Genomic DNA, 27,593 nt, shown 5'->3' with positions numbered 1-27,593 from the left:
GGAAGTTCCTAGGAGGGGGGGTGTGTGTGAGGACAAAGGTCGATCTCCTGCAGCCAGCTTGCCACAACTTCCTAAGATCTCCCAGGTGGTGGCTGCCTCTTCCAGACAGGTAAGGCAATTGGGTGTGGACACTTGGTGACCACAGGTGGTTGGAGGGGACAGGGTCCTTGCTTTTCTCTCTGGCAGCCCGTGCTGTCTGTAGCACGTTGGTGTAAGTTTGGTGATGAGGTAAGGTATTCTGGAACTTTGAAAGAAGCGAGAAGCTAACAGGCTGTCTTGGGCCTTCAATGAAAGGCGTTCACAGGCCCCGTCTCTGTAACCCACCCTTACCTCATGTTGGATGCCGTTTGTGTAGATTCCCTGGGACTAAGGTGGCTCCTGGGACTCCGGTTTCTAGAATTAAAATCAGGACAGTCCTGAAAAAGCTCCATGACTATATTCATTTCTTCTCTCTGGCTGCTCATTTCTTTATTCACGTCTTGTACATCTGAAATGGTTTCTTTCTTTGTGTCACCATTCTCCTGACACTCTTGGGAGGTCAGGTCTTTGGCCCACAGATTCTGGGATATAAGCTGCAGCCACCAAGAGAGAGGGGAGAAGCAGGAATTGGAGGCTACAGGGTCCTAGCCCCTATCAGGCCTGGACATCAACCCTGCCCTAGAAATGGCCTGTCCGTTCTCCAGTCCTCATGGTCTATTTTATCAGAGCTGGTAGTGAAAGCCAAGCCTGCCCAGAATTTTGGGACTTATTCTGACCAAGGTATCACTCTAACTCAGGAATCCCTGTGTCACTTGGAGGTTGGGAGTATCTGCCTCGGGGGCTCCCAGGTCCTGGTTAGCAGGAGGGCATCCTTTGTATAGGGAAGACTGACTTAACCTATGGCGTTGCCACATTCCTGGCCAGTTAAAGCTGGAACTAAAACCCACAGCAGTATCCAGGATTCCCTAAAGTTGTACCCCAAGAGCAACAGGACAGTAGATATGAAAGGATAGGGAGCGGGAGAGAAGAAGACCTTAAATCTCTCTAAGGCCCATAGGTCCTTCTTCCGTTCCCTAGTTCAGAATGTCAGTGTACATGTGCTAGTTGTACACCTACTATGGGCTGTGAGCTGGTAGCTACAAGCATGAGTGATGATCCATGCATGTATAATCTGAGCAGCGCTTGGGAGGCTGAAACAGGACAATTGCTATATGTTTGAGGCCAGTGTGAGCTATAGACTGAGCCTTTGTCTTAAAAAAAAAAAGAAAGAAAAGAAACAAACCACTGCCCTCAAAAAAAAAAAAAAAAAAAAAAAAAAAAACCCAACCCCCCCCCAAAAAAAACAAAACAACAACAAAAAAATAACCCCACCTCATTTCTTTAGGTTGTGTCTGTCCAGGTGGTGGAGCTTGGGGACTTCAGACTTATAAATAGGCCCTTTTCATCACTGTGCGGTCAGGAATGAGAAAGGTTTCAGTCTGGGACACAGTGAGACCCTGAGAAAGGACTCCTTGCCAGCCTAAGAATTCTGGAAAGGCTTCCTGGAGGAAGTGTGTCCCGACTGAGTCCGGAAGAATATGAAAGAAGCCAGAAAGCCAAGGCAGGAGCAGCCTGGGTGTTGGGGTAGCAGTCGGGCTACTGTTCTAGAAGGCAGAAGAGAGGGCTGGGAAGAGTGTGCTGGTGAACAGAGCGATGGTGGACAGGAGGACCGGAGTGGGAGGCGTCCAAGATTCTGTACTCATAGCTGACTTTTGGTTCTCTGGGTGACAAGTGTCCTCCCAGGGACAGGGCTGTAGAAGGGTGGGGACGGGGTGAGCCAATGAGTTCAAGTTGAGGAACATATCCACTCCAGGGTCCTTGCCAGCAGCTGGAAGAATGAGATCCCTCCCACCCTCCCTGAAGGTTAGGGGAGACAGGAGAGCTGAGGAGGTCCTTCTGGTATGAGGGGGAGGTGTCTGCTCTGACCAACATGGCTAGGAGCAGAAGCAGTTGGACCAGTTACCTCTCAGAGCCAGCCATCTCCACTTGGCCCTAAGGAGGCTGGGCCCCTTCCCTTTCTGTTTAAGAATCTCACTTCTCTTCAGAGAGGCAGCAAGCCTTCGTCCCCTCCCTGATGGTCAATAAACACCCGTGTGTCTAACATTAGTTTAATTTGCTGTCAGTTTGCTCCAGGACAGTCCATCTGGTAGACCTCTGCTCCTAGCTCACCAAGGCCCACATTCGTCACCGAGAGAGTGCAGAAGGGAGCCTTAGAGAAAGGGTAACAGTAACAAAGATGGCCAGAATAAAACAGAAAATACTGTCCTTTGTACCCAAATTGGTTTTGCTGAACCAGGAGGGTGTGTGTGTGTGTGTGTGTGTATGTGTGTGTGTGTGTGTGTCTTCAGGGACCCTTCATACTAAGGAATATCTGATACTGACACCCATGCCAACAGGAGTATTAGGTAGAGTCAGGCCCATGAAGCTTCTGCAAACACAGCAAGCTGCACAAGATTGGTGGGCTGGATCACCAAGGGACGGGCTGATCAGAGTGGGCAGTACATCACAAGATAAGCCACCTTCGGGGCTCAGAAGAGGGAGTTTACAAGAGGTAAAGGCCAAGCCATTTATTATCCAAGGCATGACTCAAAATCAAAGTGCAAGGAGAGATTAGCTGGGCAGATGGGGCTGTCATTGTGGGATATCTGACCTTGCACTTGTTAGTCACTAGGCCAAGGAGCAGTGACAGAGGGCGACTGACTCCTACTCAGCTTGGGTCAGGCACGTGGGGAATGAGTGGCCTCCATCCTGGTGGAGAGGGTTGAGAATGGCCAGGTACAAGTGTTTCTCACTGTGCCTCATGCCAGGATTCCCAGCCAGTTTTCAAAGAACTCAGGTCTCATCTCTGGTGGAAATAAAGTATCCAAGCCCTAAGCCCCATTCTGGTCTAATTAAATCAGAACCCCTGGGGAGGTAGGCTCTGAGCTGCAGGAGCTTTTTAAAAAGCTCCCAGGAGACTCTGATCAGCAGCTGGAACAAACACTGCTACAAGTTCAAGCAGAAAGAGGCAAAGCCAGGGAAAGCTTGGAATGGGGAGGCTTCTTCCAGCCCAGTAGATGGAGAGGCTGGTTAGCAATGGTGACAACTTCTTTCTGCCAGTCATCCACCCATCCATCCATCCACCCATCCCTCTATCCATCCACCCAAACCTTCCCTTTTCTCCTTACTCTTACTTCTTTCTCCTTCACTCATTCATTTATCCAATAGAGAACTGGTATTGTACTAAATACAGAAGATTTAATTAATTTTTTAAAAATTACATTGACTGATTGTACATGTGCATACTACAGCAAATGTGTGGCAATCAGAGAAAAGTTTTGGGTGTTGTTTCTCTCTTTCCACCGTGTGGGTTCTGGGCATTGAACTCAAATTATCAGGCTGGTGGCAAGTGTATTTACCCACTGAGCCATTTTGCTGACACCTAATTATTATTAGAAAGTATCTTATGTAACCCAAGCCGGCCTCCAGCTTTCTATGTAGCCACAGATGACCTTAACTCCTGTTCTTCCTGCCTCCACCTGAGTGCTAGGATTACAGGTGATGAACACCACACCCAATTTAATGCTGAGGATTTAGTACTGACCAGGCAGAAATGGTGCCTGCCCTTGTAGGAACACCTGGGCACAGCTGGGCGTGGTGGTGCACACCTTTAATCCCAGCACTCTGGGGGGATGGGGAGGCAGATCCCTGAGTTGGAGGCCAGTTTGGTCTACAGAGTTCCAGGATAGCTGGGGTTTCACAGGGAAACCCTATCCCAAACAAACAAACAAACAAACAAACAATATTCTGGGCAATAATCACAGAGATTACAAAATATTGGTGGGGCTGGTGAGGGAGAGGCATGCTTTCTTTTGTATTATTATAGTAAAGTACTCACAAGATGGACTATCTATCTATCTATCTATCTATCTATCTATCTATCTATCTATCTATCTATCGTCTATCTATCATATAGCCCAGGTAGCTTTGACCCTAAATCCTCCTGTTTCTGTGTCAGCTCTTCACCCCCAGTGTTGGGTTTACAGGCGTTCATCACCACACCCAGATATTTTATTCTATTAATTTATTTAGGACCTAAGGGTGGGACTCAGGGCCTTGTGCATGCGAATCAAGCTCTCTGCCACAGAGCTACAGCCCCAGTCCCCATTTTGTTCAGATGATTCTGTGGCACTTGACATATTCACAACCCTCCAGTTCCAGCGCTTTCTGGTCCTCCCAGTGGGCAACTCTGCTCACCAGTGAGTGCCCTGTTCCCCGTCCCCAGACCGAGTAACCACAGTCAGTCTCTGCCCCTACAGATTTGCCTGTCTGAACAGTTCATGTAATGGGATGCTTTCCTGTGTATTCTTTTACTCTTTTATGACTGGCCCCTTTATCTTAGCACAGTGTGTTGGGACATATGTCATTGCTAGACTATCTTATCATCTTATGGCTTAATAGTGTTCCTTTGTGTGGATAAGCCACTTTCTGTTTCATTTACTGATGGAAATTTGTGGTCCCACCCCCAGACCCTCCCCTTTTTTTTAGACAGGGTCTTTCTATGTAGTCTTGGGTGTCCTGAGCTCACTCTGTAGACCAGGCTGTGGTTCCACTTTTGACACTCCTGTGAACACAGAAGCCATGAACTTCAAAGACAACTTTTTGTTTTGTTTTGTTTTTTCTTATTTGTGTGTATGTGTGTATGTGCATGTTTGTGTCTGCAGGTGCTCACATGTGTATACCTCTGTGTGTGTGTGGGGGGGGGGGCAGAAAACAAACTGATGTACCATTCCTCAGATCCCACCCATCTTGTTAATGTCATATTTGTTTACTCAGTGTGCCCGCTATGCAGGCATTTTCTCCTTACCTTGTGAGTTCTAGAGATTGAACTCAGTTCTTCAGGCTAGTGAGCAAGTGCCTTCACTCACTGAGTCATCTTGCTGCCCCTTGCTGCTACCTCCCCCTCATTTTCCCCAGACAGGACTACCCACTGGCCTAAAGCTCCTCAAGTCATCCAGGCTGGCTAGCCTGGGAGACCAGGGATGTTCTGGTCTCCACCTCCACAGTGCTAGGATTACAAACATACACCACTGCTTGAAGCTTTCTAACATGAATCCTGAGGATAGAGCAAGCCCTTTACCAACAGAGGGGGTTGTTTGTGTTCTGCTTGGTTTTGCTTCCTTTGCATAAGATCAAGCAATCTGAAATAATGAGCTCAAGGCCAGCCTGGGCTACATAAGATCTTGTCTCAAAAAGTCTATAGAGGTAGGGTGTGTGTGTGTGTGTGGCAGGGGATTAAGGCTAAAGAAGAGTCTTTTTGTTTGTTTGTTTGTTTGTTTTTGTTTTGTTTTGTTTTGTTTTTTTTTGAGACAGGGTTTCTCTGTGTAGCCCTGGCTGTCCTGGAACTCACTCAGTAGACCAGGCTGGCCTCGAACTCAGAAATCCACCTGCCTCTACCTCCCAAGTACTGAGATTAAAGGCATGTGCCACCACGGCCCGGTGTTTGTTTGTTTTTTAAAAAATTTTATTTTTAGTTTATATGAATACACTGTCACTGTCTTCAGATAGACCAGAAGAGGGCATCCAGATCACAAATGGTTGTGAGCCACCATGTGGTTGCTGGGGATTGAACTCAAGACCTCTGGAAGAGCTGTCTGTGCTCTTAGCCATTGAGCCATCTCTCCAGCCCCTAAAGAAGAATATTAAGTTGGGTGTGATAACACACAGGATATCCTGGGCTACCTGGCAAGAGCTTGTTTTGAAAACATGGGAGGGGTATGTTTTAAGCGCTGGGCTATGTAACAGTACTAAGGGAGCCAGTGTAGGCATTTGAATACAAGAGGATCATCATCAAAGCTGGGTGGGCAGGGTAGAGGCGGGACTAGAGTGGTCAAGACCACCATAGGAAGCCAGCTTGCTTCCCTTCTTCCTCTGGGCCTCAAGCCTGGCTTGGTGGCCACTGCTCTCACATGCCCTCTCCTCTAGGCTCATCCACCATGACTAAACTGACTGCACAAGTCAAAAGCTCTCTCAACATCACCACTCCAGGGATACAGATATGGAGGATCGAGGTGAGTTCTGTCTGGAGGGGAGTCCTGGGATTCAGGAAGGTGGAGGCAGCCTGTCTCCTACAGCCCTGCCCTATACTCTGCAGGGAGCTGCTGATGCTCCTGCAGCCAGCTCCACCCAGGCTCCTCCCTTGCTGTCCCTCACCTCTCTTCTCCACTTCATACTTGGCCTTCTTCCACATCCTTGTCCCCACTGATCCTATCCTTCTCTCCTGTCTCCTCTCCAGCTCCTGCCACCTTTCCTCCCCCTGCCCCTTTCCCTACCTTTCATTCTTGGACCCTGATTTTTTTTTTTTTTTTTTTTTTTGAGTTTTTGGTATTTTTTGTGATGCTGCGGATAGAACCCAGGGCCACGCCCAGTAAGGACTATCTCTAAGCTACAGCCAAACCTTGTTGGACCCTGCACCCTTGACTCCCATACCTTGGTCAGCTTCCTCACCCGGTGGTCCTGGTAGCTAATGTGACCTCTTTCTGACCTGGATCAGTTTGCTCCTCCTTAGGAAACCCAATAGTGTCCTGTTCCTGGGAGGCTACTGTACTGATCCCAAACAGGGCAGCCTAGTGATCAGCAGCCCGTAGCAGCCTTGAATGGCTAGAACCAAGCCGTCTTGTTGCTTCAGTCTCCTGGGTAGGTGAGAATACAGGTTTGCCATCATGCCCACTGTGACCTCTCTCTCTGTCTCCTCTCAGGCTATGCAGATGGTGCCCGTTCCTTCCGGTACCTTTGGAAGCTTCTTCGATGGTGACTGCTATGTAGTCCTGGCTGTAAGTGGGTCAGGCCAGGACGGGGCTGAACAGAAAACAAAGCCTGCTGGGTAATAGGGAGGAAACTAGAGGCTGGGGGCAGTGCTGAGAGGTGGTCTGGCTTCATCAGTCAGTGTTTGCAAGAGCGTTCAGGCATCTGGCTGTGGGGCTCCACAGCGCTTAGAAATGTTTGTAAAAGTCCTTTCTAAACAAAACAAAACAAAACTCTCTCTAGCTCAAGAGCCACAAACTCATTCAGCCTTGGGGGGCCTTCTGAGTTGGTCCACCTTATATTATTATTACTATTTATTGTTATTATTACTATTATTATTATTATGGTGTGTGTTTGCACGTGCGTACATGTGCACATGTACCATGGAGACAGTGTGGAATTCAGAGGACATCTTGGGGGGGGGTTGTGAATCCCAGGGATTGAACTCATCACCGGTTGCCCCGGCAGTCACTCTTAGCTACTGTGCCATTTTGCTGGCCCTGCCTCCCTGAAAACCCACAATCATCCTCATATCCCTTCCGGGTGCTTACCCACCTACACTACTAAAGATATTTGTGCTTTTCTTATGTTAATTTGCTTCTACTTTTAAATTCACGTTACACTTGCTCATCTTGTGAATCTGCACGTGCAGCATGTATGTATGTATGTATGTGTATGGTTGCACACGTGCCAAGGTGCACATGTTGCCACAGGATAATTTGCAGGAGTCAGTTCTCTCTTTCATCTGTATGGGTCCTATGTGGTGGCAAGTGTCTTCACCCACAGAATCAGTCCTCTTGCCTACCCTGCTTCTAAATTTTGAAGATACACACTTAACAATTAACCACATCCTTACTGAAAGTGAAAAGCCAAGTAGTGTGTCTCACACTGAAAACTGCTATGATGTATTTACACAATAATTGTGTGTGCAGCAGGTGTTTGTGTATACAGGATATCTGTGAATGTGATACCTCAGAATCAATAACTACATAAAAAATATTTGAAAAAAAAATTGCACCTAGGGGGCTGGAGAGATGGCTCCTCAGTTAAAAGTGCATACTGATCTGAGTTCAGTTCCCAGCATAGCACCCATGTCAGTTGGCTCACATCTGCCTGTAACTCCACCTCCACCTCCAGGGGATGGAGATATATATATGAAATTAAAATAAATAATTGAATCTGTAGTGAATGGTTATATAGATTTTTTCTTGTCAGTATTCCATAAAAAGTACAGTATAGCACCTATTTTGACAGTACCTGCCTTCTATTAGGTATTATGAATCATCTAGAGATAGTGTAAAGTCTAAGAGAGATCTGGCCTGTCACTCAAATGGTAGAGTGTTAACACTGTATCCAGGGGACCCTGAGTTCAATCCCTAGCCCGACAAGTGGGTGCACTGGCACACAAGCCTGTAATCCCAGCCCTGCTCAGGGAGGAGAAGAAATCCAGAGGGAAGCCATCCTCCATCCCTGAGTGTTCCTGCCCAATTTGAGCTACATGAGGCCCTATATCAAAATAAAATAAAATAAAATAAAATAAAATAAAATAAAATCACAGTAACAACAAAGTTAGTTCTTGAGCCAAGGAATCCTCAGCAAGTATACATGCCTCACAAAACCCGAGTTCAAAACCTGAAGTGCAGTAGGAGAGAACCAACTTGCAAAATTGTCCTCTGACCTACACACACACACACACACACACACACACACACACACCAGGGCACGCCTATAACTGCACTTAAATACACATAGCCTATTCCTGTGCACACACATGTACATATAGACACATAATTTTTTTAAGCATAAGGGAGTTTTTTTCAGATTGTATACAAACATCACATACCATTTTACAGAAGGGACTCAAGCCTGCGGGTCCTATCTCTCACGGACATTGAGGGACGATAGCAATACATTTATTTGCTGATATGATCACCTTATCAGCCTCTGATAACCCACATGCATTAGTCCATGTGAGTTATTTTTAAGATGAGAACCAGGCCCATAGACAGGAAGCTGCCTACTTTTCTCCATTGGTAGAGTGAGCGGGACCACAATTCAGGGCTCAACAGCAGGCCAGAGGCCTTCCTTGCTGCAGGCTCACCTGTGGCCCAGAGTCTGAGCCTGTGGGAGATCCTGCAGGATGGGATAGGGGACCACAGGAACCCAGGCCTCACTACACAGACGCCCCATCCCACCCCCAGATCCACAAGACGGGCAGCACCCTCTCCTACGATATCCACTACTGGATTGGCCAGAACTCGTCCCAGGATGAGCAGGGGGCAGCTGCCATCTACACAACACAGATGGATGACTACCTGAAGGGCCGGGCTGTCCAGCATCGCGAGGTCCAAGGCAATGAGAGCGAGACTTTCCGGAGCTACTTCAAGCAAGGCCTTGTGTAGGGCGGGGAACAACTGGGGCTAGGGAGGACACCAAGACTGGTCATCAGAGGTGGGGACTGGGACATGGGGGCTGGCTGAAGAGACTTTAAGGCCCAGAATGTGAGAGACTCTGGTTAGTGGGAGGTGAGCTGGAAGGAAACCTGAAGCTATGGGGGTTTTGGGGAGGCTCACATGGTTTTTGTTGATTTTTCTCCACCTTCCCACCCCTCACCCCTATTTCTGCTATGGCTCTGACCTTGGCCCTGTTTCTTTGAGTCTACTTTGCCTGGACTTACCCCTTGGGCCCTTCCGTGATTATGATTATGGCCTGTGAATTTTGTACCCTAGCTCTTGTCTACAGGGACTGCTCAGGAGTCACGCCCACTCAGGCTAACTGGCAGGTGGCTGTCCCAGTTGGGACCCGAGAGGGCCCCAGGCAGCTCAGGACCTTGGCGCACCTCTCCCGTCCAATGCCCTTAAGTCAGCTTTCCTTTCTTTCCCAGGATCCGGAAAGGGGGCGTGGCTTCTGGCATGAAGCACGTAGAAACGAACTCCTGTGATATCCAGAGACTGTTGCATGTCAAGGGCAAGAGGAATGTGCTGGCTGGAGAGGTGGGCAGGCCCAACTGGGACACTGGCTAAGAACCGAAGTGAGGGTGGCTGGAGATGAGGCTGCTGTGTAGGCTCTCAGTGGGCTGTGAGCTTCCCTGTGCCCTCTAGGTGGAAATGTCTTGGAAGAGTTTCAACAGAGGGGATGTCTTCCTGCTGGACCTTGGGAAGCTTATCATCCAGTGGAATGGGCCAGAGAGTAACCGCATGGAGAGACTTCGGGTAACGCTGACAGGGCACCTCATTTCTGCAATTCAACATGCCCCATTTGCTTCAGCAGTCTCAGTATCACCTGCCCCAGTCAACCTCAACCCCCAACCCCCGAAACCACCTCCACCCCACAGGCTTCTCTCTGGCTCTGGCACTTCTGGGGACAGGACCATGTGTGAAAGTAGATTTAAGTCTTCATGTACGTGTAGAGGCGTGCTGCTTGTGTGTACTTTTAACTAACACTTATGGTAGACTATGTCTCCATAATATGGCAGGCGCCATTCTCAGCCTTGGCTGTCCAGGAGTGGATGAGGTGGGCAGAGCTTTGCCCTTGTTCTACCCAGAAGCTGGCCATCTGGTCAGAAAGTTATAAGGGAAGGGAAGAATCAGAGGGATGATTACTAGAGGTTTGGTACTGGGGATACAGGGAGGCTTTGGGGATCCGATGGAGGTGAGGCAAAGGCCCTGGTGCAGGAGGATGGCTGATATTGTCCATCAGCTCAGTGGGAGTGTGCTAAACAGGTAGCAGGTGTCATAGGCCGGATGTGAAAAGGAATTAGGTCTTCTACTGGGTACACCCAGCTAATGAAGCTTATCTGATTTCTGAATAGAAATGGGCTTCCCAGGGGACCAGGTGGAATCCCAGCTTCACTACGTATGGGATGAAGATACAAAGCCTTATGCTTGAACAGTAGAGGCCCAGTTTCTGAGATGGGGAAAACAGAGGGCACTATCTGAAGAGGCTTCGTCCTATGATGAGAGCCGAGAGCCAGGCTAGGGACAGAAGCACACAGGTGTCGCTGTCCACAAGGGCTCAGGGACTCCAGAGGGCCCACAAAGGGAGGGGTCTTGGGCTAAAATAGTGAACCACAGTGTGTGTACACACGAAAGCTGGCACTCATGGGACTACTGTGCAGACACATGCTTGTGTGAGCTTTCATGGAACCGAAAGGTGTGCATGAATAGATTTGTGTGCAGGTGTGTTCATGTGAATTTGTGTTTGCGCTGTAAGCGTATGTACCTTGGGCAGACTAAGTATAGCTCTATGATCTTTGAGGCTTATCTCTTGTACAAAACCATGAAGGGAAACCATAAATTCCTAACAACGTCAAAACTACAGGCCCAGCAAGACCATCGTCGACACCCCTACACCCCCAACCCCCACCTATGAAATCTACTTTCCCATGGCTTCCAACTGTTGCCTCACACACCTGAAAAGCCTTGTCTCTATCCCTTGTAGATCTGCAGCCTGGGGTGGAGTTTGCCCAGCAGACTCCAGGGTGGTGAACACTATTACCCTGTCTGCCAACCTTCATGGAGCATTTGTGGCTTCTCTGCAGGGCATGACCTTGGCCAAAGAGATCCGAGACCAGGAACGGGGTGGACGCACCTACGTAGGTGTGGTGGATGGGGAGAAGGAAGGGGACTCCCCACAGCTGATGGCAATTATGAACCACGTGCTGGGCCCACGAAGGGAACTGAAGGCTGCGATTTCTGACTCAGTGGTGGAGCCGGCCGCTAAAGCTGCACTCAAGCTGTACCAGTGAGTTCTGGCCTGGGGCCTTCCTGGATGCTGGGGACTTCCCGGGTTAGGGTGCTCTGTCAGCGGCACCCCTTATCCCAATCCATGCCTTCCTTTGTTCTGCAGTGTGTCTGACTCAGAAGGAAAACTGGTCGTTAGGGAAGTCGCTACTCGGCCACTCACGCAGGACCTGCTCAGCCATGAGGTGAGAGGGCCTGGAGGACTCCAAGCAAGGGACATCTATAAGACGTTAAAGCAGATTTAGTGAGGGAAAAACTGGCACAACCTATCTCCCCCACCCCCCACCCCAGGCTCATTTTTCCCCCTCTATTGGCACCAGGACTGTTACATCCTGGACCAGGGAGGCCTGAAGATCTTTGTGTGGAAGGGAAAAAATGCCAATGCCCAGGAGAGAAGCGGAGCCATGACCCAGGCCTTGGTAAGGAAAGGGTCAAGCACAGCGGTTCTCCACCTTCCTAACGCTGCGACCTTTTCCTCATGTTGTGGTAACCCCTAACCATGCCATTATTTTCGTTGCTATTTCATAACTGTAATTTTGCTACTGTTATAAATCATGAGATAAATATCTGATATGCAGGATATCTGATATGTGACCCCAACAGGGTTGTGACCCTCAGATTGAGAACAGCTGATCTAGTTAGCCAGCTAGCAGCAGCAGCAGAAAGAGATTCAGACCAGGCCATAGCACCAGGCAGAGTCTAAGGAATATTCTGGGAGGTCAGGGATGGGGCAAATGAACATGGTTGTTTGGGGCCAAGGACCAAAATGTCTCCAGCTTCCTGGCTCTCAGCATGTGAGTGAGCTGAGCACCAGACAAACCTAGGTCTCTTTGGGATATTGGGTATCACTTCCCCATGCAAGAGCTTTGTTTAGGTGGATGGCTAGTCTTCCTCCAAAAAGACTGAGTAGGCTTAATGCTAAGGCTCAGGTCTGGAGTCAATGCTGGATTGGAATGGATAGTAGAATTGAGGTATAGTTTAGGTAGGGGTCAGGGTCAGGATTCAGGGTAGAGGTTAGAGTCTGAGACACTATGAGGTTTGACCTTGATTGAAGAGGGTTAGTATGGTTGGGGTTGGAGCTGGGCATGTTCAGGATTGATGCTAGGTGGATCTGGTTGGGGTCAGGGCCAGGTTTTGGCTTGCAGGGGGTGTGCAGATCTAGGGACAGGGGGTAGTTGTGTCCAATGACCCCCTTCTTCCCCCAGAACTTCATCAAAGCCAAGCAGTACCCACCGAGCACGCAGGTTGAGGTACAGAATGACGGGGCCGAATCCGCCATCTTCCAGCAGCTTTTCCAGAAGTGGACAGTGCCCAACCGGACCTCAGGCCTCGGCAAAACCCACACTGTGGGCTCTGTGGGTGAGAGCCCACACTACCCTCCTTCCTTTCCCAATTCCCCTCTTCCATACACATCTTACCTTGGCTCTCAGCTCCCTGGTGGGTACAGAGAGCCCAGAGGACCAAAAAGCTCGAGGCATTAGAAAGAAAAGAGGAGCTAAAAATGACTTTTCTTTCATACGGAATGGGGTTGAGCCTCCCTGGGAACCAAAAGCCTTCTCTGCAGACTATGTTTGCTGAGGGCAAGAGGTATGCTGGACGCTGGGGGAGGTGTCCGAATGAAAGGACAGTGTGTAGCCTTCGTCACCATGGGCTTCCTCCCAAGCTGGGAGGCAAGGCTGTGCTTGAAGTCGGAACGCTCCAGGGAGTCAGACTAAATAAAGCACTGCTCTTTTGACCCTCAGTTCTCCTCAGTGGCCTGGGAGCCACTGATGAGGTCTTAGGGACGTGGAGCTGTGACAAACACTACTCTATGTGTGTGACCTTGGAGGGACAGCTGAATCTCTGGCTTTAGTCTCTTCATCTATCATGGGGGGTCTACCAGTACCAGCCAGCGCTCAGACCTGTAGTGAGGATGTGGGCCACCTCAGCGAGTGACAGTTGGTGTCCTCATCTCTCCAGCCAAAGTGGAACAGGTGAAGTTTGATGCTCTGTCCATGCATGTACAGCCTCAGGTGGCTGCCCAGCAGAAAATGGTGGATGATGGGAGTGGGGAAGTACAGGTGAGTGCGAGGGACAGGGGAGGACAGGTTGGTGGGAAGGGGTGATGGAGCCCGGGCTGGACCTCATACAGGACTGATTCTGGTCCCAGGTGTGGCGCATCGAGGACTTAGAGCTGGTGCCTGTGGAGTCCAAGTGGCTGGGCCATTTCTACGGTGGTGACTGCTACCTGCTGCTCTACACCTACCTCATAGGCGAGAAGCAACACTACTTGTTGTATATCTGGCAGGTGAGGTCCTGCCCACTCCACCTGTAGCACATCTGCTCAGCTCTCTCCACCCCACCTGCAGCACATCTGCTCAGCTCTCTCCACCCCACCTGCAGCACATCTGCTCAGCTCTCTCCACCCCACCTGCAGCACATCTGCTCAGCACTCCCCCACTCCTGTCATCACCCATGGGTTGAGTACCCCTGGAGGTGGGAAACTCCCTCCAGCGTTTCCCATCTTGGGTTGGCTTTAGCTCTGAGATTGTTTCCTTTGGATTTCCCCACTCACAGCTCTTTTCTTTTGGTTCTGAGTTTCTTTTCTAATTCCTGTCATCTGCTCTATGTGGGGACTCTGTGTCAGATGTGTGAGTGCAGGGAGTGAGTTATGTGGTATTTTTCTGAGGATGGAGCAGGAAGAATATAGTATGTTTGGGGTCAGGCCTGCATTTGAGATGAGCCAAAGGCTGGGTTGGGAAAAGATTAGACTTGGAGCCAGGGTCCAAATCACAGTTTATTGGGGTTAAGTTTTAGATGTGTTCAATATGGGCTTGAGGGGGAGGGTATATTATGGGGCTAGCCAGGTCAGATTTGGGGATGGCTGGGACGTAGCTCAGTTGTGGAGTGCTTGCCTAACGTACAGTCCTTAGTCTTGCATCTAACCTGCTGTGGTAGCAAATGCCTCTAATCTCAGCACTCAGGAGGTGGAGCAAGAAGGATCAGAAGTTCAAGGTCATCCTAGGCTATATAGAATATTCCAGGCCAGCCTAGAATATGTAAGACCCAGTTTAAAAAAATAATTGGGCGAGGCCTAGTGTAGAGGAACAAATGCTTTTAGTCCACAGTTGGGAGGCAAAGGCAGGTTGATCTCTGTGAATTCCATGCTAGACTGTTTTGTGTAGCAAGGGCCAGGACATGGAGGGATACACTTACTGACTCCATCTGAAGAGATGGCTCAGCGGGTAAAAGCACTTGCTGCCAAGTCTGATGTGAGTTCCATCTCCGGAAACCACATGGTGGGGGGAGAACATGGCTGCTGAAAGTCTTTGACCTCTAAACTTGCAACATGGCTTGTGCATGTAGTCTCTCTCTGTAGACCAGGCTGGCCTCAAACTCGAAGAAATATGCCTGCCTTTGTCTCCTGAGGGCTGGGATTAAAGGCAGGTGCTACTATGCCTGGCTCATGCCCATACGTGTAAACACAAACACATACACATTCTTTTTTTTTTTTTTTTAAATACTTTTTGTTGTTGTTGTTTTTCGAGACAGGGTTTCTCTGTATAGCCCTGGCTGTCCTGGAACTCACTCTGTAGACCAGGCTGGCCTCGAACTCAGAAATCCGCCTGCCTCTGCCTTCCAAGTGCTGGGATTAAAGGCGTGCGCTGCCACTGCCCGGCCACATTCTTAAGTATAGTAACAAATTTAAAATTGGGGTAGAATATTTTGGAGGCAGAAGGATAGGGTCAAACCTAGGATTCCATCCCCTCTTCTTGCTCATTCCAGGGCAGCCAGGCCAGCCAGGATGAGATTGCAGCCTCGGCTTATCAAGCCGTCATGCTGGACCAGAAGTACAATGACGAGCCAGTGCAGATCCGGGTCACAATGGGCAAGGAGCCTCCTCACCTCATGTCTATCTTCAAGGGGCGCATGGTGGTTTATCAGGTGCAGCTGCTGAACTGAGAGATGGCATCCGGGAGATGGGGAAGGGGTTGTATGGAGGGCATGAGACTGAGGCAAAGCCTGTTCCTCATAGGAGAAGTCCCTTGTCATGTATATACTTGGTAACAGAAACCAGCATGTTCACTTTAGGGTTATAGGGAAGGAACCCTCAATGTGTACAAATGTTATTTGCTCTCCTTGATCTCTGCTACATAGAAAGGAAGGTTTTGAGGGGCTAGCTTTGCTGTACCTTCCCAGTGAAATGAACTAGACATCTCGTGCAGCTGTTTAAAGCAATGATCTCTTTGTGGCAAGCCTTCTAAGCACATAGTCTTTTGGAACTCAGGAAGCGAAGCGAAGCGAGACATGACAGGAGATCACTTGTTGGGAAGGGATGGTCATATGGCTCTGCCTAAGTGGTGACTTCCTCCTGGCTTGGAGCACTGTGCAGTTAAATGTCAGAGAGGGAAGTAGAGTTCGGTGGGAGGCGGGAACACAGTAAGCAGGGAGCCGGCCATGGTGGGAAGGAATTCAGAGGACCTCTAGATATTTGGGGGGAAACTAGAGAGCTCTCTGGAGGTAAAATGGGGGCTTACAGTGCAGGGGTACAGCTGCCCTGAGGGTTTAGGGAAAGAAAGACAAAGAGAACACAAAGATAGTTTGTGTGTTCATTGCGAATTTCATGGGCCTTTAGGGGCCAGCAGAGTACCTGGACAAAGCAGTGGAGAGCCATTGAAAACCTTTGAGCAGTAGAATGCCAAGATTCAAGCTGTCTTTGGGCCAGCTCTTCATCCCTTTCCCTCTCTGGGTGTTCTTCACATCATTGCGTACCCTTCACGCTTGTCCCTGTCTTCCCGACTTCCCCTTACGCCTGCAGGGAGGCACCTCCCGAAAGAACAACTTGGAGCCTGTTCCCTCCACAAGGCTGTTCCAGGTCCGAGGGAGCAGTGCTGGTAACACCAAGGCTTTTGAGGTTACAGCCCGGGCCGCCTCCCTCAACTCCAATGATGTCTTCATACTCAAGACTCCATCCTGCTGCTACCTGTGGTGTGGGAAGGTGTGCGAGGGGCCACAGGCCTCCTATCTCCAGTGGGTCCTAGGAACCTCTCAGTCACAAAACAGATCAGGGCAAAGATGGGAGGCTTCTGGGTGATCAGGTCCACTGTGGTAGCCTGAGTTTCCCTGGCCTAGCTCTGGTCTTTCTGTACCTCTCTGATTCTCTCCAAGTCAGAATCAGCCTGTCCTGTTCCTTTCATGTGAGATATCCATCAGCAGGTACTCCTCTGTCTCAATTTTCTCCCTATCTGTGTCTCTTGTCCCTCTCTTACTATGGGAGGGGTGCATTCCCTCATCATCTCTGTTAGTCTATAGACTGTTAAGGAGAGAAGAAAGAACTGTCCCTCGTGGGTGCGCCTCGAGTCCTGATCCAGAAGGACCCTCTCAGACCCAGGAGTTCTAGCTCAATGTAGCAGAAGGGTGAGGTGGTGGGTGGCACCAAGGATGCTCTTCCTAGCATGATCGAACTCCCTCATTTCCCAGGGCTGCAGTGGGGACGAGCGGGAGATGGCCAAGATGGTTGCTGATACCATCTCTCGGACGGAGAAACAAGTGGTGGTAGAGGGGCAGGAGCCAGCCAACTTCTGGATGGCTCTGGGCGGGAAGGCGCCCTACGCCAACACCAAGAGGTATGGTCCCAGCATCTCCTTCTCTGCTCTCCAACCCCCTTCACGTGAGAGTCCTCAGTGCTTATATTTCTCAACTCTCTACCCCATACCTCCTTCTGCCCATCCTACAGGCTGCAGGAGGAAAACCAAGTCATCACTCCTCGGCTCTTTGAGTGCTCCAACCAGACAGGGCGCTTTCTGGCCACAGAGATCTTTGACTTCAGCCAGGACGACCTGGAGGAGGAGGATGTGTTCCTATTGGATGTCTGGGACCAGGTAGGACAGGAGGTCTGGGGACTACCCTTCCCCACCTTGATTTCTACCGTTAAGAGATCCCAGTAGCTTTAGAGTAGGGAAATGCCAAGGTCTTCGAGGGTGTGGGGCATTCTTCTTCTTTATGAAGGAGAAGGGAGAAGCAGAGAGACACCCCAGGACTTATTTCTGCTAGAAGCAGGAATGTTGCTCTGTGGCAGGGGAGTGCCACATATTCACAAGCTGTCTAAGAAGCAGCATGTGACCAGTCTCATTTCCCAGATGTAAAGTCAAGGTCAAAACAGGCCTTGCTCAAGGTTATTAGCTGAGTAGTGACAGGTCTTCCTAGCTGGGCATCAGGGAAAAGCCAAGGCAGAGCCCAAAGGCATGGAGAATGCCCGAGCTGATCACCATGCAGAAGGACTGAGGGACGGTGGGACTCTCCACAGGTCTTCTTCTGGATAGGGAAACACGCCAATGAGGAAGAGAAGAAGGCTGCAGCTACAACTGTACAGGAATACCTCAAGACGCACCCAGGAAACCGAGACCCTGACACCCCTATCATTGTGGTGAAGCAGGGACACGAGCCCCCCACCTTCACAGGCTGGTTCCTGGCTTGGGATCCCTTCAAGTGGAGTGTGAGTAGCTAGCCTTAGCCAGTCCTCAAGACTCAGCACACCCTCCCTCCAGGTAGCTTCATGGCACATCCCAAAGGGAGGCCCAGATGCCTTTCCACCCCTGCTCCTCCCCCACTTTGGGATTTTGTAAAATAGTTTTTAGGTGCTTAAAATACAAAGTAAGGCTGCAGTGAGACCAGTAAGCTCCCTGGAGAGGGAAAGGGAGAGGGGAGGAATTAAAATAAAAAAAATAGTGGTCAGGGAGGTAGAGGCAGGAAAAGCAGACGTTTAAGACTATCCTTGGCTACAAAGCAAGTTTGGGGACAACCTGGGCTAGCTGAGACCCTGTCTTTTTTTTTTTTTTTTTTTTTTTGGACACAGGGTTTTTCTGTGTAGCCCTGACTGTCCTGGAACTTACTGGAACTCACTTTGTAGATCAGGTTGGCCTCCAACTGACAGAGATCCTTTTTCCTCTGCCTCCAAGAGTGCTGGGATTAAAGGTATATGCCATCACCCCTGGAATAAGACCCTGTTTTAACAACTTACCAATAAAAATACCTAAGGCTTGTAGGCACAGTGGCTGAGGCGTGCCTGTGTTCCTAGAACTTGCAAACAGAGGTAGAAGGGTTTCAAGTTCGAGGCCAGCCTGAACTACATAGCAAAAAACCCAAAACAAACAAAACCAAAGGCAGAGGTATAGCATAGTGGCACAGTGCTTGCTGAGCGTGAACAAAGCCCTGGCACCCCCTTCCCCCTCACAGACGGTGAGGGCTGACTGTAGTGTCCTGTTTTTGTGCTATGCAAAGCCACAGGAAATTAAAATTCAGAATTAAAATGCAAGATTCAGTTCTTTACTATGTGTGGCTGTGCTCAGGAGCCGCAAGTTATTTGTGACAACGACAGCACATGTGTGTGAGGACGGCGGTCTAGGACAAGCCTTTCTTAGGAACTGCTTTAAGGCCGCCCTGGAGAGTCCTCAGTGCCAGCACACTGTGCTCTAAAGGACAGACGAACTCTCCCTGGCTCTAAATCCTAAGCAAAGTGGGTCATCTATGTGTTCCTTCCTGGGAGACAGTGCACCCAACCTCCAGGGGCATCTGCTTCCCTGCCTCCCTGTCCCTGCCCCAGGGTGTTTGAAATTGTCAGAGTTTAGGGCAGAGAGCTTAATTTCCTCAAATCTGCTGTTCCTTTCCCTTTTCTCTTTACTCTTGACTCTTGTTGATAGGCTGTTTCTTCTCCAGGATGGATTAAGCAAGTCTACTCCCACCCCTCACCCTGCCATGTGTGTGGTATGTGTGCCTGTCACATGTGCATGTGTGTTCATATCCCAGTGTCTTCTTTGATCATTCTTGATTTTGACTACTGAGGCAGGGTTTCCCTCCAAACCCAGAGCTCATATGTTCATGCAGTCTAGCTAGTCAGCTTGCCCCTGGGGTGCAGTCTAGCTAGTCAGCTTGCCCCTGGGGTGCAGTCTAGCTAGTCAGCTTGCCCCTGGGGTACAGTCTAGCTAGTCAGCTTGCCCCTGGGGTGCAGTCTAGCTAGTCAGCTTGCCCCTGGGGTGCGGTCCCGTTTCCATCTCCTGAGAGGCTGAGAGGCTTCGGTTACACATAGGCAAGCTGCTATACCTAGTCAGCTTTGTGTGAGAGCTGGGGATCTGAACCCCAGTCCTCTTGCTTGGGAGGCAGCACCCTTTATCCACTGAGCCTCACAGTCATTCCAAACCCCCAACTTAGCAGTCCAGATGGGCCTCCCCTCACCTCAAGTCTCTGCTTCCTTCTCTACCTCACCCATCCCTTCAGGAGGCATAATTCACGCAGGGAGTTCTGATGTGTCACTCTGGGTGTTAGGCTCTGGGGCTGTGTACAGAGGGGGCTCCTAAGACTCTCTCTCCCTTCCCTGTCCTCTGCTGGGGCTCCCCTTAAGTGTACCGGATCCCCCAAGTTTCCCAGAGTCCATTCAGGTAGGCAGTATGTCAGCAATGCCTGTGACTATTTGCACAGACCTCACAAAGGGTCAGGGAAGCACATACTGGTCTCTATTGCCCTATCCAGCTAAGCAAGAACAGATTCATCAGCTTGTCCTGACTTTTCCTGATGTGGGCCACTTTGGCCTTAACTCTCTCTCCATCTGATCTCCGTCATCATTAAGACCACCTTGCTCACCTGCTTACTCTGAGCTGACCCTGCCTATCTCCCCACCAGTTTCAGACCAGCCTTTTTCTACTCTTGAAAGAACACAACCATTTATCTCCTCTCGCCGAGTGGGGGTCTGACCTGTTACGTACTTTATTTGCAGAACACCAAATCCTATGATGACCTTAAGGCAGAGCTGGGAAACTCTGGGGACTGGAACCAGATTGCTGATGTAAGTACGGTGGCATGGCTGGCTCTGAATAGCCTGAAGGGTCCTATCTGTGGGAGCTGACATGTTAGAAGACATTAGCATCTTATACCCCACCCCGATCTCCTCCCTTTTTCTGTGGAAGTCCTTGTTGTGTAATAATATCATATCACTCCATTTCACAGTGAAACAGAATCCCCATTTTAGCACCCATGAGGCAGCAGGAGGACTATGTAGAAATACCAAGACTCAAACAAACAAACCAAAACTAGGCTCCATTTTGAGTTGGCTCTTAGGAGCAGGAATGGTTTTGCATGTTCACTGTGTGTGCTCACTTGCGTATGGAGGACAAAGGCTGACGTGGAGTTACTTCCCTGATTGCTTTCTACGTTATTAACTGAGGCAGGGTATTTTGCAAACCCAGAGCATTCCAATTCAGCTGGTCTAGTGGCTGGCTTGCCTCTGGGATCCCTGTCTTTGCTTCTGGAGTGTGCTATTAAGGTGGACTGCCACTCTGCATGGCTTGTGTGTGTGTGTGTGTGTGACAGGGATCTAAACTTCAGGCCTAATGCTCACACAGCGACTGTCTATCCTTTGAGCCGACTCGTCAGCTCCAGGTTCTGCATGCTTTAAACGAAAGGCCTAGGAGGTCTGATGTACTTAAGCCAGGGCCCACTTGCCCTTGGGGAAACAGTGACATCTCTAGGCACCGTCATCGTTAGGAACACTTCTCAAGGCAGAACGATCGTCACTCCTTCAGTCTCTCTGTTACTTATTAGAGATGTATTTAGCATGCAGGCTTGGGATACGAGGTTGTGAACTCAGAACTGTCCTTTGAGAAGAAGGTCACAGGCCCACAGAAGAAACAAGACAGGGCTAGCTCTTCAGAAACACAATTGGAACCCGAGAGCAACTTCTCAAGGGCGTGAGGGTACGCATGCAGTCACAGGCTGAAAACGCTATGGTGCTTGGCCCTTTCTGGTGTTTAAAGAGAAAAGCGAGTTTGAGGCCTAGTGGTGAGTTTATAGATGATGGTTTTACAACAGCTATGAGAGAAAGGGTCCTAGATAAATTAGATGTCACATTCCAGGGGAAGCCATGGAGAGGTCAGTCATTGATCGAATACTCATCTTTCCCAACTGACTTAGGTTAGGTGCAGGCAACTAGGCTATTACATTAAACCCAGGAAGATGTATTCGTTCTACTGAGTGGGTGCATGTGTGCATGCTGCCATGTGTCTGCGTATGTATGTGTGTGCGTGCGAGAGGGGAAGGGGAGAAGCAGGAGGACCCTCCTGAAGAAGGTACCCTAGAACAAAGAGCACAGAAGTACGTACAGGATGTAGCCACTCGGCTGCTGAAGTAACCTGTGGTTGCTTTCTTTCCTAGGAGGTTATGAGCCCCAAAGTGGATGTTTTTACTGCCAATACCAGCTTCAGTTCTGGGCCCCTGCCCATCTTCCCCCTGGAACAGCTGGTAAACAAGGCTGTGGAGGATCTCCCTGAGGGTGTGGACCCCAGCAGGAAGGAGGTGAGTCAGGTGCACCCAGCAGGACAGGGAGTGGTCCATTTTATTGGAAAACCTAATTGACCTCAGACTGTGGACTGGGTGCTGGGGATTCTTTGGTGAACAAAACACCTTCATGGGAGTCTTATATCCCCGGGAGCAGGGCATAAAAGTCCCATTACACTGTTCATTGTGTGTCTGTGTGTCAGGAGGAGCATTGAGTCAGAGATCGCTTTCTGAAAGTTTATAGGAACCCCAGTTTATGGGAGCAAATTGAGTTTTTCTTGGAGAAACAGCAGTAAGTGCGAAGACAAGAGGCTCAGGCAGTGAGCACAGGAGCGGGGACAGATACTGGTGAGACAGGCTAAGCTGGGTGTGCCTTCAGGGACCTATTGTGGCTGAAGCAGTGGAGACTAGGTATTCATCTCTTTTTTTTTTAAATTTATTTTTATTTCATGTGCATTGATGTTTGCCTGTATGTATGTCTGTGTGAGGATGTTTGAGCCTCTGGAACTGGAGCTACAGAAAGTTGTGAGCTGCCATGTGGGTGCTGGGAACTGAACCCGGGTCCTCTGGAAGAACATTCAGTGCTCTTAACTGCTGAGCCATCTCCTCAGCCCCCCGTATTCATCTCTTAAAGCTTAAATTAAAATTGTATTTGTTAGAGATAGGGTCTCACTTTGCAGCCCTGGCTGAATTGGAGCTCACTATGTAGACTAAGCTGGCCTTGAACTTGCAGTAATCCTTCTGTTTCTGCCTATAACCCATTACTAAATCTATTTTTAATTTAATTTTATGTGTATTGGTGTTTTGCCTGCATTTATGTCTATGTAAGGGTGTCAGATCCCCTGGAACTGGAGTTACAGACAGTTGTGAACAGCTACATGGTTGCTGGGAATCAAACCTGGGTCCTCTGGAAGAGCAGCCAGTGCTCTTAACCATTGAGCCAGTCCAGTCCCTTGTTTTTATTATTTTATTTTTGTTTCTTTGAGACAGGGTCTCTGTATGCCCTGGAACTCATTATGTAGACCAGGCTGGCCTTGAAGTAAAAGATCTCTCCTGCCTCTATCTCTTGAGTGCAGGATTAAAGGAGTGCACCATCATGCCTGTTTTTGTTATTTAAAATAAGACCTGTATTTTTTATTATTTGTATGAGTGTGTGTGCATATAGGCGCAGGCACCTGTGAAGGCTAAAGGCATTGGATCCCCTGGAGTTGGAGTGTGATTGTGAGCTGCCCGGTGTAACTACTTGGGAATTGAACCCTGGTTCTCTGTAAAAGCAGTATGTACTCTTAACACAGAGCCATCTCTCCAGCCTTTGGTGGCTTTTTTTTTTTTTTTTTTTTTTGTTGTTTTATTTTATTTTTCGTTTTTTTGAGGCAGGGTCTCATGTAGCACAGGCTAGCTTCAAATTTGGAGGCTGATTTGAACTTTTTTTTTTTTTTTTTTTTTTTTTTTGGTTTTTTTCGAGACAGGGTTTCTCTGTATAGCCCTGGCTGTCCTGGAACTCACTCTGTAGACCAGGCTGGCCTCGAACTCAGAAATCAGCCTGCCTCTGCCTCCCAAGTGCTGGGATTAAAGGCGTGCGCCACCACCTCCCGGCTGATTTGAACTTCTAATCCTTGTCTTTGTTCCAAAAGTACTGGGACGAAAGGCTTCTGCTATCATGTCACTTCCACTTTTAAAAGCTCTTTTGGCTGCACAGTGAAAAATTAGATTAACAGATGGCAAAGAGCAGCCAGGAGGCCCATGGGAGACTCATGCTAGGATGGAGAACGGGGAGCCTGAAGTATGTGGTGGCTGAAGGGGAGGGCTCTGCCAGCTTAGGGACATTAGTGACATTCATACATCACTGCATTAGGACTATGAAGATAGTCCAGGATAGAAACCCTGGACCAAACTAAGCTCAGTGTTTCTGTCATTTAAAGCAGTGGTTCTCACCCTTCCTAACGCTGTGACCCTAACACAGTTCCTGGTGTTGTGGTGACCCCCAGCCATAAAACAATTTCATTGCCCCTTCCTTGCTGTAGATGTGCTGTTATGAATTGTAATGTAAATATCTGATATGCGACCCCTGTGAAAGGACCAGCTCCTCTGGTGTACACAGCAGTGAACAATGAGAGACCCTGTTTCCAACAAGGCAGAAGGTTAAGGCTGACACCTGAGGTTGTCCTCTTGTCACATACACCTTTGCAGGCGTGTGCTTGCACCCACACACGTTGTCTATATAAAACTGTATTTTGAGCTGGGCATGGTGGCTACACCTGTAACTCAAGGACTTAGGAGGCAGAGGCAGGAAGATCATCCCAAGTCCTTCCTGCCTTTTGCTCAAAGAGCCCCATCATGCACTGTCCCCTGGCTTCTCCCTTCGGGTCTAGAAAGCAAGGAGGCACCTGTGTCCTCACTGTAGCTCCAGGATGCTCAGTAGATACAGAAGCTTGTTTCATCCCCTGGCCTACAGAAAAGTTTTCAGACAGTGGGGCATGGTGACACACACTCAGCACTTGGGAAGCTGAGGCAGGAGGATCACTTCTAGTTTGTGCCTAGCCTGAGCTACTTAGTGAATTCAAGACCAACTTGGGCTATATTCAGACACCAACCTGTATCTATCATCCCGTCAGGAAAACCATTAACTGGGGTTGGGAGATGGTTCGGCCTCTGAGTGCTTGCTGAGAACTCTGAGGCCCCGAGCTGCACCTCTAGTACCATATAAATGCCATCCATGGGGCTGATGACTTAAAGCACCAGGGGACCCAGGCTTGGTTCCCACCACTCACATGGTGGTTGCCAACTACCCTTAATTCCAGTTCTAGGGGATTTGATGCCTTATGACTTCCTGCAGGTACTGCATGAATGTGCCATACATACACGCAAGCAAAACATAAACAAGTACATCTAAGAAAAAGAAAAAGAAGCAGGGTGATGCTGGCCCACACCTTTAATCCCAGCACTCAGGAAGCAGAAGCGGGGGAATTGCTGAGTTGGAGGCCAGCTTGGTCTACAGAGTGAGATCCAGGACAGCCAGGGCTGAGAAACCCTGTCTTAGAACAAACAAACAGATGAACGGAAAAACAAAGGCAGGCACGGTGGCTCATGCTTATAATCCTAGCTCTGGCAAAATGGACACAGAAGGGATTCCTGGAGCTTGCTGGCTGGCCAGCCTAACCTAACCAGTGAGTTTCAGGCCAGCAAGAGACGGTCTCAAAAAACAGGAAGGTGATGTTTCCTAAGGTTGTCCTCTGGGCTCTACACACGTCTGTCTCTCTCTGTCTGTTTCTCAGTAGACAGGGCCTCATTATATATCCTAGACCAGCCTCAAACTGAGAGATCCACCTGCTTCTGCCTCCCAAGTGCTGGGATAAATTTCTTTTTCTTTTTTAAGATTCTTGCTTTAAAAAAAAAAAAAAAAGATCTCTTATGTGTATGAGTATTTTGTCTGCATGTTTGTATGTGTACCACATCCATGTTGTCTACAGAGGTCAGAAAAAGGCACCAAATCCCCGTAATGAGTTATAGATGGTTGTGAGCCATCATATAGGTGCTGGGATCTGAACTTGTGCCCTCTGCAAGAGCAGCAAATGCTCTTAACTTCCACCTAGCCCTTGATTTTTTTTTTTTTTTTTTTTTATTTTTTTCCGAGACAGGGTTTCTCTGTGTAGCCCTGGCTGTCCTGGAACTCACTCTGTAGACCAGGCTGGCCTTGAACTCAGAAATCCACCTGCCTCTGCCTCCCAAGTGCTGGGATTAAACGCGTGCGCCATCACCGCCCGGCGATTTTTTTTTTTTTTTTTTTTAAACATGGATATTATATGCATCTTGTGAGAAAGTTGAGTTCAGTGCCAAATGGGGAGAGTAAGATTTCAGACTTTTGCTCCCTCAAAATCTAAGTGAGCTATTAACAAGAACGGAATGGTGGGTCTTGATGGTGGCAGCAGCAACAGGGTAATGGCAGTGTTGATGAGTCAACCTCTGGGAGGCAGATATGAGCATGGGCTGGGCTGGCAATCAGCTGACAGGCCTTGCAGAGCTTAAGAGCAGGGCAGTGAAAGATACAGGCTCACTGGGATGGGCAGTCTCTGCCTTCTAGCTGGGATCAGAGTCCAGCAGTCTGGACACAGTTGAGAAGTCAGCCTCACTGGGCCCAGGGGCTGGCAGAGGGGGTGAGGATAGGTATGGGTACCATGGATCCATGTGCAGAGCTTAGTCTGTCAGCAGTCACAATTGTGATGAATACACAGTTCCAGTAACAGACTTGGTACCCAGTAGCTGTGCCTACCTACTGATATCCTTATTCATGCCATCCCCAAACTGCCCTCCAATGAGGAGAAAAGGCCCAGGGCTGGGAGGCAAGTCTAATGCCGGTGTAGGGAACTGGAGTGTCATCCCCACCTGAGCTTGAGACCCATCGAACAGTGTGTTAGGAAGCTGCTCAATATAGCTGCTCTGGGAGCAGAGAAATGCCCCCCTGGGACAACTCCATTTTAGAAGAGCCTAAGACTTAAACTAGGCTCTACACATAGTAGGCAGGCAGGTGCTGGAACACCGAGCTCTCCTGTCTTTATCTTCTAAGGTCTGAGTTTCAGGAGCATGCCACTATGCCATTTCTCCCAGCCTTTTAAATCTTAGTCATTTTTATTATTTTTATGTGTATGGGTGTTTTGCTTGAATGTATATGTACTATGTGCATGTAGTAATCCTGGAGGCCAGAAAAACCAAAAACTAAAACCAACCAATCAAAAACCCCCAACAAACAAAAAGAAACATCCCTGAGCTGTATGGTGGTGTACGCCTCTAATCTCAAGTCCTCAGAAGGCAGAAGCAAATTCATTTCTAAGAGTTCAAGGCCAGCCTGATGGACAAAATGAGTTCTGCGTAAGCCAAGGTTACACAATGATATCCTATCTCAAAGAAAGAAATAAGCTTCCATTTTGGGCTAAGAATACAGCCTGGGTTTGAACTGTGCAGCACACAAACTGGGCCTGGCAGAACATGCCTGTGATCTTAGCAACTGGAGGTATGAACAGGAGGTGCAGGAGGTAAGGCCCACCCAAGCTGAGTTCAAGTCCCAGCCTGGGTCCCGGGGCCACCTAAACTCCTACTTCATAGACTAGGAGCCTGAAAAGAACAGAAGTTCCTTAAATAAGCCAAGATCTGAGATTTTACTTCAAGCCTAACACGGCAGAAGCCTGACTACACAGACTTTTATTCATATTACTCTTCTTCCTCCTCCCCTTTCCTGGCTCCTGACAGTGTTAGCTTTTGTTCCTCATTATTTGATCATACGCCACATCTGTATGATTCATCTTGAGCAAACCCAGGGGCAAGACTGTGACCTTTGCCCTTTGGTTCTCTCCTAGGAACACCTGTCCACTGAAGATTTCACTAAGGCCTTGGGGATGACTCCAGCTGCCTTCTCTGCCCTGCCTCGATGGAAGCAACAAAACATCAAGAAAGAAAAAGGACTGTTTTGAGAATTGAAGCTCTGGCTGTCCAGCAGCCCCTACCCCACCTTTGAGGGCTTTGTTCTGCCATTACTGGTTCTAGTCCTGTGCCAGATGAAAATGCCCAATTGTATCTGTGAGCCACAGTTTAACAGTTCCTTCTGTTTATAATAGTAATCTGCCCATTCCTTCAGAAATATGTCACAGCCCCATGGAGTCTTGTTCTAGTTTTCTTTCCTTAGATGAACAACCAAGCACTCCAGGAGACATTAGCATCTGGAGTTTCTTCTAGCACCTTCACGCAATCAGG

The 27,593-nt window shown here is 48.9% G+C and overlaps 1 protein-coding gene across 1 annotated transcript; it reads left to right on the top strand.

Moving 5' to 3' along the window:
• Vil1 (villin 1) lies at window positions 1-27,499 on the top strand. Its single transcript, XM_034498953.2, has 20 exons — window positions 1-109; window positions 5,983-6,068; window positions 6,756-6,830; window positions 9,003-9,199; window positions 9,686-9,794; window positions 9,903-10,013; window positions 11,342-11,544; window positions 11,650-11,728; window positions 11,864-11,962; window positions 12,749-12,902; window positions 13,503-13,603; window positions 13,693-13,830; window positions 15,309-15,467; window positions 16,342-16,521; window positions 17,004-17,149; window positions 17,260-17,404; window positions 17,830-18,018; window positions 20,293-20,361; window positions 21,726-21,866; window positions 27,200-27,499. Exons 2-20 carry the CDS (start codon window positions 5,994-5,996, stop codon window positions 27,311-27,313), a joined length of 2,484 nt encoding a protein of 827 aa, XP_034354844.1. The 5' UTR covers window positions 1-109; window positions 5,983-5,993; the 3' UTR covers window positions 27,314-27,499.
• Window positions 27,500-27,593: the final 94 nt, after the last annotated feature.

The sequence above is a fragment of the Arvicanthis niloticus genome, chromosome 3, assembly GCF_011762505.2.
Source record: "Arvicanthis niloticus isolate mArvNil1 chromosome 3, mArvNil1.pat.X, whole genome shotgun sequence".
NCBI classification, from domain to species: Eukaryota; Metazoa; Chordata; class Mammalia; order Rodentia; family Muridae; genus Arvicanthis; species Arvicanthis niloticus.
Note: the sequence above shows the minus strand (reverse complement) of the source record. Positions and strands in the feature narration are given on the sequence as shown.

What these genes read in the sequence shown, in the direction of transcription:
- Vil1 (XM_034498953.2), top strand. Translation starts at nt 5,994, where the DNA reads ATGACTAAACTGACTGCACAAGTCAAAAGCTCTCTCAACATCACCACT. An exon ending in GGAATGTGCTGGCTGGAGAG is followed by an intron (nt 9,795 to 9,902) that starts GTGGGCAGGCCC and finishes TGTGCCCTCTAG; the next exon opens with GTGGAAATGTCTTGGAAGAG. An exon ending in TGGACCCCAGCAGGAAGGAG is followed by an intron (nt 21,867 to 27,199) that starts GTGAGTCAGGTG and finishes GTTCTCTCCTAG; the next exon opens with GAACACCTGTCCACTGAAGA.